The sequence below is a fragment of the Fringilla coelebs genome (assembly GCF_963513975.1).
Source record: "Fringilla coelebs genome assembly, chromosome: 1".
Lineage (NCBI taxonomy): Eukaryota > Metazoa > Chordata > Aves > Passeriformes > Fringillidae > Fringilla > Fringilla coelebs.
This window is the reverse complement of record NC_140028.1, coordinates 57,017,014-57,033,895: the sequence shown is the minus strand read 5'-3', so window position 1 is coordinate 57,033,895 and position 16,882 is coordinate 57,017,014. Positions and strand designations below refer to the sequence as shown.

General features: G+C 39.7%; 1 protein-coding gene across 1 annotated transcript in view; it reads right to left on the bottom strand.

Moving 5' to 3' along the window:
* Nucleotides 1-5,647, bottom strand: part of DOK6 (docking protein 6) — a gene marked incomplete at both ends in the record, with an annotated part of 240,067 nt that extends 234,420 nt beyond the window's left edge. The window contains one exon of the mRNA XM_084213089.1: nucleotides 5,582-5,647. Within this exon, the coding sequence (XP_084069215.1) occupies nucleotides 5,582-5,647 (66 nt within the window). The remainder of the gene's footprint in view (nucleotides 1-5,581) is intronic.
* Nucleotides 5,648-16,882: the final 11,235 nt, after the last annotated feature.

Below are 16,882 nucleotides of genomic sequence, written 5' to 3'. Positions count from 1 at the left end.
ATTTCCTGTACAATAGGCTTAATCAACAAAAACTGGTCAGAAGCTCAAGATGATTGTTCTTCCCGTAATGACCGAATTGGAAATCTATGTATTTTCCTTTTAATTCTTCAAATCCATTCACATAACTGTAGCAAGAAGAATGAAAGGGGTAATTATTGGTATTTTAAAAGATACTTTCAGTATTAAGTAGCAAACGTGACTAGCTTCTTTAATGGATTATGGTGAAATCCTTTTAATTCCATATCTCAGGTTGCCTTGAACTATGGTGAAAAAGAAATTCCTTTACAAGGAAGGAATGTGCAATCTAAATCCTGTCTATCTGGAGCTTTATAAAAATCAAAATGAATTTATTATAAATAGGAAGTAAGGTTTCATAGTTTCATTTGAATTATTTTCATACTTCAAGATGTAACTCAGAGTTTATACCACCAGCCAGGATGCAGTTATAGAAATGGCAGTCTTGGTGCTTACAATCAGGCTAGGCACCTTTCCCATAGATAATAATATAAAACAATCTATAGAAAGGTTATCCATTCCAGGTGCACTACTTGTTTCTACTTTTTCATGTGTTTGTTTGTTTCTTTGTATATGCTGTAGCAACTCAAAGAAACAGAAGAACCTTTATTTTGCCCTCTGTATTCATCATGACCCACTTGCTGAGCCAGTGCAATTAATCAATGTATTCTCAAACCCAAGAAATTTTGCAGGTCCCTTTTCTTTCTTCACCCAAAATATACACACGTTATCAATTGAATGTTAGGATTTTGTAAGGCACACACTGCATTATTTCAAGAGGAACCACACTGCAATCAGTGGTTCATATTCATAGCATTGTTAGTCCTGATTGATTGAAAATGGGGTTAACTGCAGAAGGAGAAACACTGTGTTCATTTACAGAAAAGGTATCTGCAATGATCTAAAAGTATGGTTAAAATAGGGGGAGGTTATATGGTAAAACTTCTAATTTGCTGACTAAAAGCAATACTATTTATTACTTAATCAAGACTGACTGGAAGGTACAATTTTCTCTTTGGATAGGTGTATTAGAGCATAAACTGAAGTACCCAGAGAATAATTCCACTAAGCATATGAAAACATGGAAAAATTGGTAATTATTAACAAATGGAGTGAAAATTTCCAAGAGATAGGATTCTTTCATTCTATGGCCGAGGCATGACAAAAAAAAAAAAGACAAAATCTTTCATTCTATGGCCGAGGCATGACAAAAAAAAAAAAAGACAAAAACAAACAAACCATAAGATTATGACTTCAAAGGTTGATATGGGTCAAAACAAGACTATCAAAGTGACACAACGTTCATTTTTAATTAGACTTCCTAATGTGACATCAAATTGGTTTTTTTTTTAAGAAACAGCACTTCAGCAAGGCATGAAATCCTCACTGCTTAGTTTATTAGGAGGCAACAAAGGGATTCCAATCTGCTACAAGAAAGTTTCAGCCTATAAGCACAGCCAATGCAGTACAAAATTGTGTCATATGAATTTTAATGTGACACAAGTATGAAAGATTCCAAAAGAACAAAAGCAGCACAGTCCTGTTCCACACTACACAAATGACCTATTCTGATCTGAACAGCACACCACATTACAATCAAATTTATTTCAAAGAAGGGTCACACAGATCAAATGTAATGGCTGCTAGAATGAGTATTTCCTTTATGTAGTATTAGAGAACAGCAAAATATCAAACAATGTGGGAATGCCAGGGCACTGAAAAGAAAGGGATATTGAGGCTGCAGGGAAACAGATTTTATAAAGATGTTTTAATTACAGTCATCCTCAATGACTACAGTTTCTAAGTTTCAAAGTCACCATGATACCTTCACAAAGATATGAGGAATACACATGAGCTTCCTACTGCATAGCCTTGAACATATATTCGACATTTCAAGGAACCAGAGAAAAGTTTCATGTACACTTCGTGCGTAACAAAAGGAGACAGACTAAGTGTTCAGACTGGCTGGATGTCTCTTTGTGGCCTGACATCTCCGTGGCAGAAACCATGATATTCCCAGAGTCAGAATGCAACAACAGAGAGGCTGGTAAACCTCCTCAGCTGACTCTCCAACCTTAGAACAAAAGCAACTTTAGCATCATAAAGGTATCAAAACAATGAGATCTTCTTGAAAATAATGGACTGTCAGAAGAATATACCATTCAATTTACTTATTAATAAATTTCTGTAAACAAGCATGTAAGGATTACAGTGAAAGGCAGGCAAAAGTTGATGATCAAGTATCACTAAACAAAAAAGTAAGAATAAATTCCTGTAGTTCTTCTTGCCATGTATTTCCATGATTTAGGCATCATTTTTGTCTTCAAATCACTCTTCTGAACAGAATCAATTACTGACGGGAAACCAGCTTGAGTCCTGACTTCATGAATACAATGAATAGAAATTGAAGGTATATGGGGAGTAGGCAGAAAGGGTAACAAGTACTTAAAGCAAGGTATAGGTGTAAAACATCAGAAGTAAACATTCTTCTTCTAAAAAAAAAACCATGAATATTTCTATTTTACAATTAGATGAAGATTTACTACTTCAGTTTCTGTAAATTAAATTCTTAAAGAAGTAAATTCTACCAGAAAGGTCTCCCCAAATGAAAGCTTGTTGTTGTGGGATTTTTTCAATAAAATATAAATATATAATTGAAGTATCTTCCATTTGATTCATAGCCAGGGCTCCTTCAGCAAAACAAAACAGAATAAAAGCAGAATTGGAAGAATTTCCATAACGAATTGGCTACCAGCCTAAAGGTTAGAATTAGCTTTATTGCCCAAGTCTAGCACTAAAATTGGTATTAGACACCTCAGCTCTCCAAGTTCTAATCAATCTGCTTTTCAGGAGACTTTGAAATATTCAAAGAATGTAGACTATTATGCTCAAAAAAAACTACCCAGTGACTTCCAGTGTGTAAGAATGAAACGTAACATAGCAAGAGATAAAATTCTATTGCCATATTTTAAAATTATCTTAGCCTTAGTTTCCAGAACCTATAGCTTTCTTCCCTCTTTTCAGTATTTTTGTATTTTTGGAGGTTAAAAATACTCATTTGCTAGCAGACATTTATATCCCTCAAAACTGATGTATTCACCTACATAATGATGGCTCCAGTGTAAGTCATTAAGGTTTGGACTTGGAGACTGACATAAAGGAAAAAAAAGACAAACCTTTAATGTTTCACTGGGTGAATAAAAATTGCATTAATTTAGATATTCAGTCACAAGAATCCAATTAGCTATGGATATATACACACACATTCATACCTTTCAACCATCACATTCATTTGAATTTTGATGCTATTTTCTATAAAATGTAATCCCTTTTAAATTGTATTTAATAGATTTATTCAGATGTGCATTTCCATATGTCATATTTAAGCTTATACTACCACCTGCCTGAGGCTGTATAGTCTGAATTGTCACCCTCACACACTTCAGTAGGAGAAAATCCTCCACAGACACCATATGAACTATTTCCCTTCTGCTTAGTGTAGAGGTACGATAATTGTTATTACCATGGAAAGCATCTATGTAAAAAAAGTATTATGTCTCCCTTAAAAAATCAGATAACATTTGCAAAACAAAATATTCTACAAACGCTACATAAGATATTCTGCAATGAAATATCACTCTCTTCACAATATTTTTACACAGGTCAGCAAGTATCATCCAAGATTACTGAGTTATGAACTCTACATTTGTTGCACGTATGACATAGAAATAGATGCATAAAAGTATTTGCATACATAGAGATATGCATATACATAATTTCACACTTAAAGAACACTTGAGATGGCTTCAAAGCCAGATTTGCAAAGCAAACAGATTAACTTTGCTTCCAACTACGAACATCAAGGTGATGGGATACCATCATCTCTCTGCTTTGCGTTGGGCCCTTCCAATAACACTGCTGAGCAGGGAGGGGAAAACCGACCAGCAAAGGTTAAGCAGAGGACTGCCAGAAACAAACTGAGGCTCAGAAATTGCTTCTTCAGATAAGATTAATGCTTGACCGATGCAGAGAGTGACTTTGGGGTTGCAAAATCATTAAGAGCATCCATTCTCTTTGAATTTACACCACCTCTCAAACATTTGTAGTTGAGGCTATTAAGGGTTTGGACCAAACTTTCCTGTGCTCTTTTGAAATTAACAGCCCTGCCAAGTCACCAAAGTGCTCCAAAGGTCAATTCATGATTAGTGTCCCACCATCCTGCACACTGTGCCTGCAAGCAATGTACAGCATCTGGGGGGGAAGGCAGAGAGGGGGAGAAGGAGATAAATATTAGCACTGTGATAAGCCCACAGAGCACGACTTGGAGGAGGGCAGATTTCACATGGACCCTGCTTTTACGTTTCAGGAGAAGCAGGGACCACCTCCCTGGAAGGGAGAGCTGGTAGAGACATTGCACTTTTCTGCACACCTGAAGAAAAACCGAAAGAGTGAACACAAAGAACCTCAGACCTCCTCCCAGCCTCAGGCCAACAGGGACTTGGACCTTTCACGATTACTGGCAACATCAGTAGCTGTGCAAGCAAGCATTCCTGTTCACTCACAAAGGGTAGGAGACAGCCCAAACCGATGATTCCACGCACCGACTGAAGTTTAGAAAATCCTGACCTCTGCACACACTCTGCTCTAACTTCACTGCCTTTTCAAGATTTGCTGCACCCCCTCAGGGAAAGTGCCCGTGGCCAATCTGATCGCACACGCGGGGTCGCTGAGCATTCCGGTGGGCACTGCGAACAGCCACCCCCACCTAAGAGACTGCCCCTAGCTTTAATCACTGCCAGCCTCTATATCAGCCTTTAAGTTCATGAGGCTGTCACCCCGCTGCCTCCCTGTCCATCCCCGGTGCGCTGCAGGCTCCCATTCCCCAGTCCCCCGTGCCCTAAGGCAGAGCACCATCACACCTCCACGCCTGCTCTTCTCTGTTAGTCTGTTACTCCGGCATCAGCAGAGTGTTTTCTGACCCTGCCCTGATTGAAAACATCCCCCTCCGAAATGGGAGCGACAGAGAAAGGGAGAATCTGTACACAAAGTTTACAGCTCCTGCTTGCGCCTTCCTCTCCCCACCCAAGCCCTTGCCGGAGGCAGCAAGGCGAGGGACAGGAGAGCGCAGGGACGGCCAAAGGGGAGTGTCAGCCCCGGGCTGGGGGACTCGAGGAGGGCAGCGGCAAGGGGCGCAGCTTTTCGCGGACAGTGACCCTGGTGGGCGATCGCTGAGACAGAAGGGAGGAGCGGCGCCTTCCCGGAGAGGGGAGCAGCCGGCTCTCTCCGCGGCGCAATGGCAGCGCACCCCCACCGACCCCTCCGGAGCCGGGAGCGAAGTCCAAGCCCCGGCAGCGGCACCAGCAGCACCAGCGGTAGCAGCACCACAGGCAGCCCCAGCAGCAGCGGCAGCAGCCCCGGCAGCAGCGGCAGCAGCACCAGCAGCAGGTCGCCGCGCCCCACGCTGGCGGCCCCGGCCCGGGGCACCACCGCCCCCCAGGCCGACGAGGCGATGCCCAGCGCCTCGCCCCCACCCCGGGCACGGCCGGCAAAAGGAAAAAGAACTCACCCCCAGCTTCCTGCTGCGGATTTTTACGTAGCCCTGCTTGACAATATCGTTAAAGTTGGAGGCCATGGCAAGCGCTGCCGGCTTCCTCCCCTCCGCGCCCGGAGTCCTCCTCCGCCGCTGCCGCCGCTGCCGTCGCCTCCTCCTCCTCCTCCTCTCCCGGGCCCTCCCGGGTGCCGCCGGCCGCTGGCTCCAGAGGCGCTTCTGGCATCCAGGCAGCTCCGCCCGCGCCCCGCTCCTCCCGCGGCCGCTCCGCTCCGCACCGCCTCGCCGGGCGGCTGGCGGCCGCTCCGCCCTGCTCCGCTTGCCGCCGGCCCCTCGCTGCCCCGCTCCGCCGCCGCCGCCCCTCGCCCGGCTCCGCTCCGCTCCGCTCCGCCCGGCGGCGGCTTCGCGGCTGCCCGCGCCTAGGGCCGGGAGCGGGCGGTGCGGCGGGCGGGGCGGAGCGGGGACACCGCCCCCGGCGCCGGCGCTGCCCTCCGCCCGCCGCCGGGGCCCCGGGGAGGGGGCGCGGGGCGCCTCGGCCCGGCAGAGCCCGGGCATGACATGGGGAGCAGGGCGGGCGCTCTCCTCGGCCGGCCCGGTGTTGCCCACTTTTCTCCAGGCTGGCGGATGGCTGCGGCCGCGGCATCCCCGGCTCCGGTGGCAGATCCCTTCGGGAGCACGGCCCGGGAGGGCATCTTTCAGCCTCGTGCATTCGGGAAGCCGCGTAGACTCCCATCAGCAAACGTGGAACTGTTGTGTCAGTGCAACAAACTTAATGAAACAGTATCTAAGCTACAGAAGTGAAGGAAAAAAAGAAAAAAAGGCACAAATCCGTCTGAAGTTGAAAAATTTGTGGTCGCACAAAGGCTCTCCGCAGTGATGACCATGAGTGATTACTCACTGTGGTGGACCTAGCAGAAGAAAGACTTATGAAGAAAACATAATGTTTAGGAGACGTTAGGAAGGGACGGAAAGAAATTGTGTTTGATTTAGTTACATGGAAAGTAGAGAGGGACAAGAGTGGACCCAAGCTGCTTGAGAAAGAAAAACTACAGATTATATGGGATTTACAAGATAGTGAATGACTACTGTTGCATAAAATTGTGCTCAATAAACATCTTCTGTGGAAAAAGTTTGATTGGTAGGATAAACTGAACGAAAGCTTCATGTGCTGTTTTGCTATACATCTACATTCTACTGCACCATTGTCCTGAAGTTTTCTGAAACAGGAATTTGCAGTGTGGTGTGCTGCAGGCTGGGGTGATAGAACATAATTCTATAGTTGAAAGTTTGTTAAATTTATTTCTGATTTTCAAAATCAATTGACAACATTAGAGATTAACGTTGCAGCAAATAGGAAAGATACAACCTAGAAAAATTATTAGAGTGCTTGGGTGATGGAATTACAAGGAAAAACTTTGTAACTTTATAAAACTACCTGTAGTACTGTGTCCAGCTCTGGAGTCCTTAGCATAGAAAAGACATGGACCTGTTAGAGAGGGACCAGAGGAGGGCCATGAACACCATCAGAGGGATGGAAAATCTCTGCTATGAGGAAAGGCTGAGACAGTTGGGGTTGTTCAGCCTAGATAAGAGAAGGCTTCAGGGCAACCTCGTAGTACTCTTCCAGTACCTAAAGGGTACTACTGGATACAAAATTATTTTAGCTTGTCCACTATCAACTGGGTAGGGTATCCCATTAAAAAAAAAAAAAAACACCAAAAGAAAACAGAATCTTAACATCATGATCTTGCATCTTCATTGACTGCTTTTAGATTTACATTCAAGTCTAATGAGTGTGAAAATTACGAGACTATGCCAAGAGAATTCCCTTTCCCTAGAACAACCCCTATTATTTGTTCCCAATCTTTTTTCCTTCATTTAATAGCAATTAGTGAAGCACATGGAAGTTTACCTATCCATTTATTTTCTAGCAACTCAGTTCCCAATTATGCAAATTTTGGAACAACTGCTAGGAATAGAGGCGCTGCATTATTTTTATCCAAACAAAAACTTCTATATAACTATGCATTTTTTAATAGAAGATAAGGTCGTCTGAAGGAACAGAGAAAAATACTTAGCCTATATATAATTGTGGCTGCCTTGGTATTTCTAGCAAAATGTCAAAAGAATGAGTTTGAACTACTTTTGGGCAGGATATTACTTTCACCTTAATTTCTTTTTTAAAGATATGTCAAGTCAGAATATTCAGTGATTTTTAGGGAGAAAACTAGGATATGCCTATGAGAAAATTCTTTCAAGACACCTTACCACGTATTAAACAAAAGCTTTGTTCAAGATGAGACTAGTGATTGTTTAAAGTACAGAAAGCTCTTGAAGGATCAAAAAGAAGAGGAACATTTCCTTTCAATTGCCAACCAGAAAAGTACATAATCCTATTCAATTAACTGACAAAAAGACATTTTCCTTACAGCTTAACCCTGAATGATTTGTAAGTTTGTAGAACTGGTTTCACATACAGTCCCTGCCCCCTCTTCACCACCTCTCAGCTACACAAAAATGGACTCATAGAATCTGAGAAAAATTATATGTGTTCTCAAACAGAGATAGCACTAATGTAATTTTTTTTTTTATGATTGCTCTGTTTATCATGCAGGAGGAGCAGCAGTTTCAGAACACACAGCATTCCTGGGCACTGTTTAGTTTTCCAATTTCTGCAGTAAGGATACAGCAGAATTTGTGTCACTCCATAACATGCATGTCTTGTCAGAACTCTACAGTGGAAAATTTCTTGCCAATGAAATTGAAGACAGTGCTGTATTTCCAAAGCTAATCATCCATTTATTCTAAAGTATATTGTTTTATTATACAACAAAAATGGAAATTTCTTTTAGCTTATAGTAATCATATAGCTAATAGTAATTTTCAACAGATTTTTTCTGTTATTTTTCTTTAAAATCCATGTAGGAATTGCATTGTTTTATTACAACAAAATACAACAAAAATACAGTAAAAGATAAGGAAAATATGTGTAAAATACAAAGCATTTTCATTCTACAGTCTCCAGAGTGTAAATTAGCCAGCCTGAGCTTATAAAATGATCAGTCTGATATTTATTTTCAGCTGCTTTGTATAGCACCAGACAGAATAATCAAATATTCATTTGCATATGAGTCCCATGGGCAGCTTGGGGCACAAATGCATAGCAAGGCCACTCTGAATCCCAGGAATACAGACAAACTTGTTACTTCCCCACAAAAGCACTCTAGTGTTCACATGACATGCATACATTCTATTTGCTGAGAGAGTCACAACTTACAAGGGAAGATCCCTCAAAGCAGTCATGCCAGTGCTCTCTCTCTTCAGGAATCTCAGGAAGTCAAATGTCTCAGAAACTCAACAGGTACAAACTCAGTGGGCAGTGTCATGAAAGACAGAGTATGATTCTTTCTGAAGAATACATTGCCATGAATAAATGCCTTATATATTTGCAAAAATATTGAGGTTTTTAATATGGCTGCTAGCGTGAAATCATCATTTGGAAAGGGAAATGATTCAGCAGGTAATCAAGTCACAAATTATTTCAAGCAGAGAAGTTAATTTCTGATCTACCTAACATAAGTGCAATCAAATCTAATACTATTTTGGACAGACAATATGTATTGCTGTTTGCCTCTGACAGAAAGTAATTAATTTGAATTAAATTATCTTCACCTATGCTTATTTGACAAAATGAACACATTTAGGCAGTATATATTTTAAATCTGAAATTATATGTCCACTGTTTGTGAATGATTCACATTCATGAATCATTTTCCAGTGATGGTTTTCAGTGTTTGAAGTTTCTAGCCAGGGTGGGCTTTTGCCACACTTGTCAAAGAGGAGCACAGAGAGGTCCTCTCAATTTCTAGCTGTTTCTCCCTCTACTTCCCTGACCAAATACCAGCTGAGACTAAAGGAAAAGCTCTGGTTAAAAGTTTATCCGAGAATGGCAGTTAGTATTTATTCAAGACACCTGATAAAAAGCATGTTCTCACCTAAAGGCTGTTTCCAATCTAAAATAAACAGTCATTTTTATTATGATAATAGAAATTTGCATAGGCAATGCCAAGAAAGAAACATTAGCTAATGTATTATTAATGTGTTGAAAGCCTACCTTCAGCTAGGCTTCAGACAATTATTTTGCTCCAACAATAAATCACATACTAACCAGAGTCCTTTGTGAACTAGCATGAAATATAAATCATGTAGATAGACAATATTAAAAAACTATTGTTTTCCATGGGCATTGTAAAAAGCAAAGCCATTAGTTCCTGCATGAAAACACATACATATTTATTACTGGCCTTCTATCCTGTCCAATAGTACCTATGTTTTTATCCCCCAAATATAGGGTAGATATCTAGGTTTGTATCTTACCCTGTTGCTCCCAACCTGTGCCAGAAAGGTAAATTTTAAAAAGTGTCACCTCCTAGTTTTTAGAGTGACACATTATAGCTGATTAGTCTGGTTTGGGAGATCAGAAAAGGGAATATTTTCACCTCTGCTTTTCTATCAGAGGGCCAGTAAGAGTCAAAATCTCTGCTCCTCCAAGGCTCTGACTTTGGACAGAAATCATAATTTATGCTTTTGTCACTTTGCCCCAAACCAAGAAGTACTGTGGGTATGATTGGGGGCCCCTGTGCCTGTGTAGTCAAACTATCTTTATCTTGGCAGATGTGCTCTCTTGGAGGTAGCTACACCAGCCAGAGGCATTTCTTTCCCCAGATATCTGCCTCAGTCTGGTTTTGGAGAGCAGCACCCTGCAGCAGTGATATTAGAAGAATTTGTATACTGACTTTATCATAAAGGGCTTAGGCTGATATATTTGACCATGAAGTGTAATTATCCAAGAGAAAGGTGTTGAGTTTCTGCTTGTGCAGAAATAATGTTTCAAATTAAGGAAGCTAAATCTTAGGCAACCCATTAGACCTAATCCCCTTGCAAACAAATATAGCTATAAAAACATTCATTTTCTGACTGGCTTCTGCCAATTTCTAAACAAGAAACATGGTGAATAGAAATAGAAAGCACATAAGCTTTCTATTTAAAATATTATGTTTGGCATTTTACCTAAAATACTCCAATAATCTTCAAAAAGAGCTCCATGAAAACTTTCAGGGAATGAAATCCCATATTGTGTAGAAAATATTATTTTCAATTATAAGTATCTTAAAAGACTTGAAGGTTAAAACTTAGCTAAGTGCACTTAAGAAAAACTTGAATTCTAATTCATCCAAGTTTTCTAGCATGTCTGCCATGGAAAGTCCTGCATTACAAAATATTTCACCTATTTAATACCTTTCTTTGTGTTTCGTCTGGGTTTCTAGTCTATACATAGTCAGAGTTACAGTCTGTTAATGAAAAGAACTGCAGTTGCCCAAAAGCAACCAAATGCATTCTAAGCATGTTCTCTTCCTACCATCCCTCCTATCTTATAGGGAAGTTATAATATTTGATTTTCCTATCTGGTTTTCTACCAGTTCTATACTCTCAGGTAGCATTTCAACCTGGTCTTGTGATAGAGTCTTCAAAATGATAAATTTCATTGCAAGCTAAACCTTGTGATATTGAGAATGAATATAGGAAAGAGGTCTATTCACTTTATATTTCTTTTAATAGAAAGAACAATCTTTTACAAATGTGTCTACAGAAATATGCACAAGGGGAAATAAAATCAGCCTACACCAAAGAATGTGGAAATAAAGAAGTAGGATAGAAATGTCAGTGGAAGAACCTTAAGAACGAGGAGAAAAGGGAGTGACACAAGGAAGTGTCTCAGTGCCAAATTTCACAGTCAAAGTCTTCCAAAACACAAGTGAAAGCTAGGACAGCATATCTTAGCATATTTTTGCCTTAGAGTTGACCCATTCTTTCCCCTTTCTTACCCATTTCTTACCCCATGAGAGAAGACAGCAAGAGCCTGAGAAAATAGGAAGAAGATAGATCTGACTTAAATTCAAAGGAGACTTCAGCTTGACCTAACAAAAAGAGGGGTGGGATCTAGCCAAAATTCTGAAGAACAAAGTGTGACTATTCTTAAATATAGCCGTCATCACAAATTTTGTTGCCTTATTTTTTTCTGTATTTTTGCTGTACTGTTGCAACTCCATGTTTTAAGAAAACTGTGTTCTTATAGCCTTCAATTTTCTCTGTTGAGAAGGCTGACTTTGGTGGCGATATGCAAACTGATGTATTTCATCCTGACGGCTCTGGTGAGTTTTTTGTTAAAACACAGGACTTCAAATGTTTTATTATCCAGCTTTTACCCATAGTGCTCCAAAATATCCAAACATGTGCCTCTGTTTGTAAGTCTCCCCAGTTGGGAGGTGCCAGTGTGGAGGTCTAAGAGAAAGAAATTAACCAGAGTTGTGTAGGAAAGGTTTGGATGTGCAGGAAGATCCTAGGAAACATGACTAAGTAGGGACCATCCTTGAGAACATGCACAGGATCCTTGTGCAGCTTGACACAGCCTTGCAGGCTGACCAGTCTGGTGGGAGTAAGAAAAATTGAAAGGTGGGTAGAAGCTTAGAAATTCTGTGAAAACTGATGTCAGGTGAAGAACACAGACTGTTACTTGTCCTATCAGTAAGGGAAGGAATATAAATGTTCAATTATCACTTATTCAGCATTGCTGTTATCTTCCAGTCAATCCTTTTGATCGTGCTTCTGGACTATACAAAGTGAGAGTTTCCTGTGTCCAGATGTTGCAGGAGACAGTGGGCAAGATGTAATTACTGTGGCCAGGATGTCTAATAGAGGAGGAAAATTACAGATTTCTAGCAGTTGAGAGTTAACTGGTTTTGTTCACAAAGTGGCTTATTTAAAATCCACCTGCACTGACACCAGCCCCTAACACTGCAAGCAGCCCCTGCAGCAGAGAAAGGTGCCTGGATACATAACTTTTCCAGGTATTCACAGCCTTCACTAGTTCAAAGAGTGGTCTTGGTGGATATCACATATTTCAGAATATTGCAGTATTAGTGGCAGTGGAGGAGGAGGCGAATCTCTGCCTCAGCATCACACCTCACATTATTTACTTTATCACAAAATGTACTGAAGCTTTTGAGAGCAGGTTGGGATACGTGCTGCTCTCAAAACCAAACCTTTGTTGGTCTGAGAACAACCTGGGTAAGCATACCCCAAACCTCTGCATACCCCTCAGTTGTATGAGTGTATCTGGACTGACTCTAGGAAGTAGATGTCAGAGTTGCAGAGACATTCTGTGGTCGCTGTCAGTACCTTTTGCAGAACAAGACTGGGACTCACAGAAGTATGAGATCATAGGGAGCTCTAACTTTTATGGGAATAGCCCAAGATCTGGGGATTGTATAGCATTTACATGATCCTGAACGTGGCTGTGTCTTCAAATATAGAGAGAAACCAAGCATCACTCTTTTGAAGTCTGTAGAAATCATGATTGCAGTCTGCATTTTCCCTGGGCTGACACTGGCTTGTTTGGCTCTGCACAACCCCAGCAATTCCAGCTTGGGTCCTTTGCGTGGGTAGGTGGGGAGTGGCAGGCGGGAAAATCTATTTCAGTCTTCACAGCCATGTGCTTTTCCACTGGAAGTGGAGCTGTTTTTAATGTGTTACCAAATCGTCATTCCTCACCCTCCATTGCCTGCAATATCAGGTAGAGTAGGCGGTAGGCACTCCTTCAGGGAATGCACAGTGTAAACCATAAATATTTCCCTACTTATCTTCAATCACATATGTGTATGATTTCACCACTCAATCTTACCTGAATACCTTTGCAGAATGGTTCAATATTAACATCACAGACTTTCTGTAACTCTTTAGAAGTACTGCGACTGTGTACATGGCTAATTGCCAATCCTTTATCCTTTAAGGTTAACACTTATTACTATTTTATTAGTAATAGTTAATGTGTTAGTAATAATTATTATTTAATGTATTTTTTCCCTGTATAGAGCAGTTTAAGCTGCAGCTTGAGAAAATAGAAAATGGATTGACATTATTTTTAAAAAATGGAATTTACGAATTTTTTCTAGGTCAAAGAGTTCAAAAAAGGCTTTTCAGATGAGATAATTTTTCTCTGAAAAATTGCTCTCTTATCACATTTGAAAGAAAAAAATTATGACATTTTAGGCTGAATGAGAAAATCTTCTCTAGCATGCATTCATTTGCCTCTAAATGTGCATGTTAGGATGTGTTCATGTTCAAATAAATATAGGGTCCAAAGTGTAAGTTATAATAGAACTGTTATCTGCTCTTTTGCCCTAACAGTGCAATAAAACTCTTGTGTATGTCTGTAAAATGGAGTTAAACATTTTATGAATGTTTAAATATCATCCAGGAATCCATCAGCATCTGACTTATTTGACTGCAATTTTTTGTTTGCTTTTTTATAGCTTCAATTTAGTTATACAGACCTGGGCACCTAACTCATTCTTTTGTTCCAAAGACAGTAATTTTAAAGGAGTACTCTCCACAAACCTACCAGTCTGAAGCACTAAATGTATTTATTTTCAGGCAACGATAATAATTTGATAGAAGTTTCTGGGTTGACCATTTGTGACTGTCAATTTGCGAATTCTGTTACTTGTCTATCATCCTTTATTGAAGGTGATTTTAATGTTTGCTCTTTGCTGCCTGCATTTTTCTTCTCTTTTCTTTTTTTTTTTTTTTTGTTACAGATGATCCTAGTTTTACCTTTTAAATATGACAGACTATTTTAATCCGGAACCAGCATTATTATTCATTTCCAAGTTGAGATAATTGCAACTGTTACATAATTTCCAGTAGCTATTATCTTTATTGAAAACTGAGATTTTTTTCTTCCTCCAATGGATCTGAAATTCATATTCTAAGACCGGCACTTTCTGGAATTACTCCTTTTCTGGAAGGCATTTTAGCTAGGAAATATTTATTAATTAAAGTTTGATACTCTTTTATAGTCCCCAGCTTGTTAATTTTAAACATACTGAAGAAGTTTACTGCAAATAGCATATTTCTTTCATCCTCTATGAAGGTCATAGATGGCAGTTTGAAATGCCTAACCACGGTAGTGGTTAGGCATCTGCCAAGATTTAAAGGAAGGGGAACTTAAAACAAGGCTTTTGAATTACATCACTCTTGATCTTTTCCCAGATATCAATAAATAGATATTAATAGTGGGTATGAGATTGTAAGTGATGTTTTCAGAGCCTGGTAGGCAGTAGAACAACCCTAAATATAGGTGACATAATAACATTAACAACTAGATGACTTTACATTGAAAAGATCCTAATTAATTCTTCATAGTTTTGCTGATTCCATTCCTGACTGGTCACACTAAGATTATTAAGGAAAGTCATTGCAGAAAGCCTGAGCAGAAATCAAGTGAAAAATGCAACATTCTCTCCCCTTAGAATCAGAAAAGTTGTTTGTTTACCTTCTGTGCTTTAACGGTCATATAAGCCCCAGAAATACCATTTTGGTGAAACCTTTGAAGCAAGACCTTCAAACTCATTCTGTGTATCCTTTATATCTTATTTAATATTCCTTCTCTAAGAGTATTATTTCATACATTAAGCTATCAATTTTACTTGCTACACACAGGCACAAAAATATTAACTATAGATCATCTTTGATTGTGATGGCTTTACTATTATTACAGCTAAGTCTTGCAGTTCCCTTCCAATTAAAAACATATCTCACAACCAGTACCATTCTACCTTTGACAAAATACTGTGTTTTGGGATTTTTTTTTAATTTTAAACTTAACAAACAAATTCACTACTATTTTTTATGGGGGACTCTGGTACTCAGAATAGTTTTTATAGATAAGTATGCTTATGGAAAATTACCTTCTAATAATAAAACATCATAGACATCTGAAAGTAAATCTTCCCTCCTCTGCAATATGAAAACTTGGAATTTAGGTCCACAGTAGGTAACTGATAAAGGCAGGTTTCACACACTTTCTTCACCCCAACACCATGCTCTTATTGTCATCATACCATCCCAACAAATGAGAAATGGAACACAAAGTCTCTTTTACACTCCTACCCCGTTTAAAGGAAAATCAGTGAAATAATTTTGTTTACTGCTTACTATTAGAACTGATTTTCTTCCTCTTTTTTTTTTCTTTTTTTTTTTTTTTAATGAAGAAAGGTGAAAGATAGCATCTTGACTGAGCCCAATAGAGGCAGCCAGAGATGAAGTCATCGACAGTCTGAGGAAACTTCATGCCTCTGCAGCAGTGAGAAATACACAAAGTCTGTTCTTCAGCACTCCCCTACAAAACCAATTACATTAGGTTTTCATGGAGAAAGTGCACGCAATCCCGTGACATAGGAATGCCAGTTGAAAACCAGAAAAATATATGCTACTTATAATACCTACTTATATACTACTTATAAAACCTACTTATGTATCATCAAAAAGATGCACAGTGCTACATGAAGCTTAGAAGAAAAACTCACCATTTCAAAATCTTCCTGGAGATATCTTCGTGCTCTAGAGAGAGACTGACCATAAGTTTTAATCTCTGGCATGTTTTGTTCTAGGCTTTCTAAATCAGGCAATGTCTAACAAGTGTTTAATGGCTACTGTGACATTGGATCAAACTCTAAAAAACGGTAACAGAGGATCTCCTCTGAATACTCCCAAAAATTGCTTAAGATCATTGACATGTAACTAGCCAGGTATTCAGAAAACCTGAATGGGGGTCCTCAGAGCAACTAAAAAAAAAATCAAACCTTTGTTAGGATGTAGTCACAGTGTAGTGTCAGAGGAAAGACACTTCCCTGTTTTCCTTTCTTCACACTTTCCTGTTTTCCTATAAGGCATAAACAGTCTGGGTTTTGCAAAGGACTGAATGGGCAGGTCCAACATATGAACTAGCTTTTTTACTAGTTTTTCTCTAATCTTGTAAAAAAAGATTGAAATAGTGTAAGCTGGCTTTCTTCTTTTTATTGCATTTATTTTATGGTTTCTTCTTTTCTTTTTCCTTCTGTTTAACAGTTATATAATGCTTTTACATAATTTTCCTGATGCATTTTAAACAGCCTATGTACTCAAATATAGATTTTTATGTGTGTATATATTTATATGCATTAATACCTTCCTAAGGATCACGTCTTACAACAGCTCAGCCATACAGCAGCAGGTCAAAATCTCTCTCTCTGTTCCACAGCAGTTACAAAGCCCTGTAGTGCTCCACCATATCTCTTTCTAATAAAGCTGTGCAGCTGGAGGCCTATTCTGCTGTCACCGGTGTGTATGAATGCATTTGGGTTTTGAGTGGGTCTAATGTATAACTTACAAAAAGATAATTCCACTTACGTGCTGAAAAATGTGCAGTCCCTCATTTAT